At 46.5% G+C, this 4,609-nt stretch overlaps 1 protein-coding gene across 1 annotated transcript; it reads right to left on the bottom strand.

Moving 5' to 3' along the window:
* Positions 1–3,439: 3,439 nt before the first annotated feature.
* On the bottom strand, positions 3,440–4,229 carry LOC138836065 (uveal autoantigen with coiled-coil domains and ankyrin repeats-like). Its single transcript, XM_070034562.1, has 2 exons — positions 3,846–4,229; positions 3,440–3,712 (listed from the first exon to the last, which is right to left on the bottom strand). The coding sequence occupies exons 1-2, from the start codon at positions 4,227–4,229 to the stop codon at positions 3,440–3,442; spliced, it is 657 nt and encodes a 218-aa protein (XP_069890663.1).
* Positions 4,230–4,609: the final 380 nt, after the last annotated feature.

The following is a 4,609-nucleotide window of genomic DNA, read 5'->3' as shown; positions in this document are numbered from 1 at the left end:
AAGAGGACTGTACCACCTTGTACCACCTCAGGCTGATACAAGGAACCACTTCTAGTATGGGGTGGACTTAACATCGGAGGTGCTGATAGCACAGATAGAATACACCAGTAGGTCTTCTTCTGTGGGATCCTGTGACACTGGGGCAAGAGATTTTTCAGTTACAGTTTTACTTCCAAGAATTTTAAGATACTGTTTTCCCATCCTGGAGAAAAAGAAGCAGGGGTATATATAGGATACAGAACTAGTAACAAACACAGACAAGTATCCACAAACACTTAACCCACATGTCCCACGTGTCCCAGATGACCTCTCAAGGAGACCCCAGATGGCTTCTCAATGAAGACCAAGATGGCCTCTCAAGGAAGTCCCAGACAGCATCTCAATGAAGCCCCATATGGCCTCTCAAAGAGGTCCTAGATTACCTCTCGAGGAAGTCCCAGATGATCTCTTGAAGAGGTCCTGGATGGCTTCTCAATGAAGCTCCAGAAGGCACAGGAGATGTCTCATCCCAGCCTCACACTTGGGGAAGTTATGCTGCATCCAGCCTTCCATTGAGTCTCCCCAGATGCAGGATGGAAGGCTGGCTCAGACTCATCCCTGGAGGGTTTCCAAATGACTCCTGTCCACATTGGTCTTCAGGAAATAGACACTCAAGCAAAGCTCTGGGAATCCTGGGGCTGAGAAATATCTCCAAGCAGCTGTCTCCTGCATGCTAAGTCACTCGCCTACATGGGAGTTTCCTGGGGTCCAGGCTCCATGCTGTCCAAATGGATTATCTCACTGGGGTCTCCAAATATTATGCCCACACGAGCAAGACAATCCATTGAGGCATGGTTAAAGGTGACCAAAGAATTTTATTTATACTATTTACACAAGAAAAGGGAACACTGACTATATTGTCCTGGGCTAGCCACCCAGAATCAAAAGCAGCCTTGACCACCGAACCTCCAATCCTCCAATGGGCAGCCCTAACCTTTATTAATTGATCTACAAACCTCGATGTGAAATACTCCAAACTCCAGACCTCCAAAGCTCCAAAGCTCCAAAGGGAAAGGCTTTTCCTTCTTTCCTCCTTCTCTGTAGGTCTCTCCATGCTCCACAGGCCTCTCTGCAGCCTCTTTGCAGGCCTCTCTTCAGGCCTCAGGCCTCTCCACAGTCCTGCCCTGCTCTGCTCCAGTCAGTGCCTCTTGATTTCTCCCAACCATTCCCCAACCCTCCCTCCCCCATCCTCAGAACACACAGCCTATATATAGACTTATGACCTCTGAAAAGTGAAACAATCCATTGAAGCACAGTAAGAGGTGAACAAGAGAAGTTTATTTACACTGTTTACACCAGAAAGGGGACTTGAGACTACCTTGTCCTGGGATAGATACCCAGAACCAAGAGCAGCCTCAACCACCAAACCTCCATCATCCAATAGGCAGCCTGAACACCCCCCCGCCGACCTTTATTAGTCAGTCTGCAAACCTCCAAACTCTGTACTCTAAAGCTCCAAAGCTCCAAAGGGGAAGGGTTTTCCCTTTCTTCCCTTTCTCCTTCTCTGCAGGCCTCTCCACTCTCCACAGGCCTGCACTGCTCTGCTCCGGGAGGCAACTCTCCACAGGCCTCTCTAGAGGAAGGTATCAAATGGCCCCTCAAGAAGGCCCTAGATGGTTTCCTCAGGAAACCCTAAATGGCCTCTCAAGGCTTGCCCTGTTCTCCACAGGCCTGTCCTGCTCTGCTCCGGCAGGCTTTCCCCTCCTGTTGCTTTTCCCTCCACTCCTACTCCTCCCCTTCCTCCACACTAACACTGTGGAGCTTCTTCCCCTAACGGTTTTTCCCTAACAGTTTTCCAACTGCCATTCATGCTTCTCCCCCAAGCTGCACACTGTCCAATCACTTCCTGACAGCTTGCCATGTGGGCTCAACACCCCAGCCCTTTCAGTGGCATGCCCTGCCCCCATTTAGCATCATGCCCTGTGTGGTGGTGAAGTCAGCCTCTCAAAGCCCTGCTCTGTCCATGGCCCAGTCTGTGGAGCAGTGAGGCTTGCCTCTTGATGCCCCGCCCCCTCCAGGCCATGGGGCCACGCTGACTATTGGGTCCTGCTGATTATCGGGGCCCCATGGGTTTATTACATTCCCAACTGGTTTTCATGTCCAATCAAATCATTGATTCCTTCTGGACCAAATCCTAAACTTTCCCTTCTCTCCCTCCATTGAACAGGCTTATAATGCAGATGTAACATACCAAGGAGCAAACCGTATAAACACACTAGTTAACAATAATTAACACTTGGTAAGGCTTATCCTTAAGGGATGCTCTGAATGTCTCTCAACAGTCCATCTTGCAGCCTTCTCTGGTTATTGTTCCACACCTGTTTCACTTGAGAGTGATGAATCCAATGCTGTTTTTCTGCAACTTTAATTGCCAATAGTGTAGTTAGCACTACTGAGTAAGGTCCCTGCCACTTGGGTTCCAATTCAGGAGCACAATGCTTTTTTGCCCATACCATACCAGCTGTCCAGGCAGGAAAGAATGGATGCAGTTTTTCTTAGGAGGCCAGAGGGTCTCAGCTACCAAAGGATAGGCAAACAAACCTCTTGCAATGCCTGCAGGGACTATACCAGATTGTTGTTAGACATTTCTGCCAATATAGGAACCAAAGGGGGCGGCCTACTATAAATTATTTCGAAGGGAGTGAATCCTCTAACATAAGGGGTGCATCTTGCTCAAAGGAGAGCAAAGGGGAGGAGGCTTACTCAGTCATGGCCAGTCTCTGTAATTAATTTAGTTAAAGTTTCCTTTAAGAAACTATTCATTCTTTCCACCTGCCCTTAACTATGAGGTCTATAAATACAATGTAACTTCCAATTCTTAGGGCCTTAGCTAACAATTAACTTGGGCCATGAAGGCCGGGCCATTGTCGGACCCCACTACGATGGGTAAGCCAAATCGAGGAATTATTTCATAAATTTTTTAACTGTTACCTGAGCGGTTTCAGTTTTTGTTGGGAATGCCTCAGCCCAGCCTGAAAAAGTCTCCTAGTACTAACAAATACCGATACCCATACTTTCCAGGCTTTACCTCTGTGAAGTCCACTTCCCAAAATTCTCCAGGTAAAGCCCTTGAATACACACCCTCTCCACATGTTTCATTTTTCCATCATTTACTTGCTGGCAACTTTCTACATACAATGGGTAATCTTGTCAAGCTGAGGCCCCACTGGTTTTCATGGCAGTTTTAGGCATGGCCCTGGACAATTTACCAGGGTGACAAATAACCAGACATAAAGAGACAGAAGGCAAGTGCCATCTCCACATTTGCACACTTATTATGACTTTTTTTTGCTTCTTCCTTTCATCTTAACAACTAGTAGCTCCAGAGGCCCCACTAGTTTTAGGGTGGCCTCCTGAGCTATGTGATCAGCTCGGTTGTTTCCCTGAACCTCAGGGGTCTCTAATTTCTGTAATGCCTGTTAGTACTTTGAATCTCAGTCTGGAGCTTGGAGACTTCTTCCATTGTATCCTCCTCCTTTACTCTCAAGCTCACTTTTATGATCCCAATTTCCTTCTCAAAGTCCTTCTTAATCTGCAAGTGTTCTGCTGGGGTCACAGGAGAGTTCCTTTGACTGTCCAGCTGCTGCTCCTTCTCATAACACCTTTGCTGGATCTTCAGCTCCTCCTTTAATTTCTCAATGGTGCTATTGAGAGGGTTTTCTCGCACCTCCACCTATTCCATTGAGACACACTGCTTCTGCATTACAGTTATGGTGAGGCTCTCAGCAGTCTGTTTGGCCTTTTTCTGTAGTAGCTTCTCTTTCTCATTGTTCAATTCAGTGTGTTTTTGAGACAGGTCTTTCAACTTGTCTGTTTAGCTCTTCTGTTTTTCTGCCTAATGATCTTTCCATTTCCTGAGCATTTCCCAGCAGAGCATGTGTGTCCTTTAACTCTTTCTGAAGAGTAGCAATCTCTTTCTTGAGCATGATGTTTTCCTGTTCACTTTTCTTGGCTGCTGCTTCTCTGATATGGCATTTCTGTGCCTGCTCCGCTAACTGCTCTTTCTGGGCCTTGATTTCTGCATGCAGCGTCAGGATCCCCTCCTGGCCTTGCTTATAATCGGCAAGAATGGCATCACTGGCATCCTGTGCCTCCTTCAGCCTCTGACCTGTGGCCCCCAGCTTTGTCTCATGCTCACCCAGGCTGATGTACTTAGATTCCATTTGATTCTGAGTGTTTTCCAGGTTCATTTGAGGATTTTGTTCTCATCTTTGACTCTTACAAGTTCATGATTTATGTCTTCAAACCTTTTCTTCACACACTAATTCTTTCTTAGTCTTCTCCAGTTTGCTGTTCAATGCACTTTCAATGCACTTTTTGACTGGCACATGCTGGAGATTCAGAGTCTTTTTCAAGCCAGTGTCACCACATTTTTTGTTGAACACAGTTTCCAGGTGGTTAACTTGCTTACTTAATCTGTCATTTTCCATGTTTCTCCTCCTTGAATATTCCTTTTTCCAATGTCCTTTTTGCTTGCAATAAGCACATTGATCTAGTTCAGTACCTACTGCCATTTGCAAATGAATGATACTGTCTTCACCAAGGGTTTCTTGATCCTGTTCTGGTGCTG

The sequence above is a fragment of the Dipodomys merriami genome, unplaced genomic scaffold (genome assembly GCF_024711535.1).
Source record: "Dipodomys merriami isolate MVZ:Mamm:240054 unplaced genomic scaffold, mDipMer1.0.p SCAF_10, whole genome shotgun sequence".
Taxonomy (NCBI): domain Eukaryota; kingdom Metazoa; phylum Chordata; class Mammalia; order Rodentia; family Heteromyidae; genus Dipodomys; species Dipodomys merriami.
The sequence above is the reverse complement of the archived record's forward strand: the minus strand, read 5'-3'. Positions and strand labels throughout refer to the sequence as shown.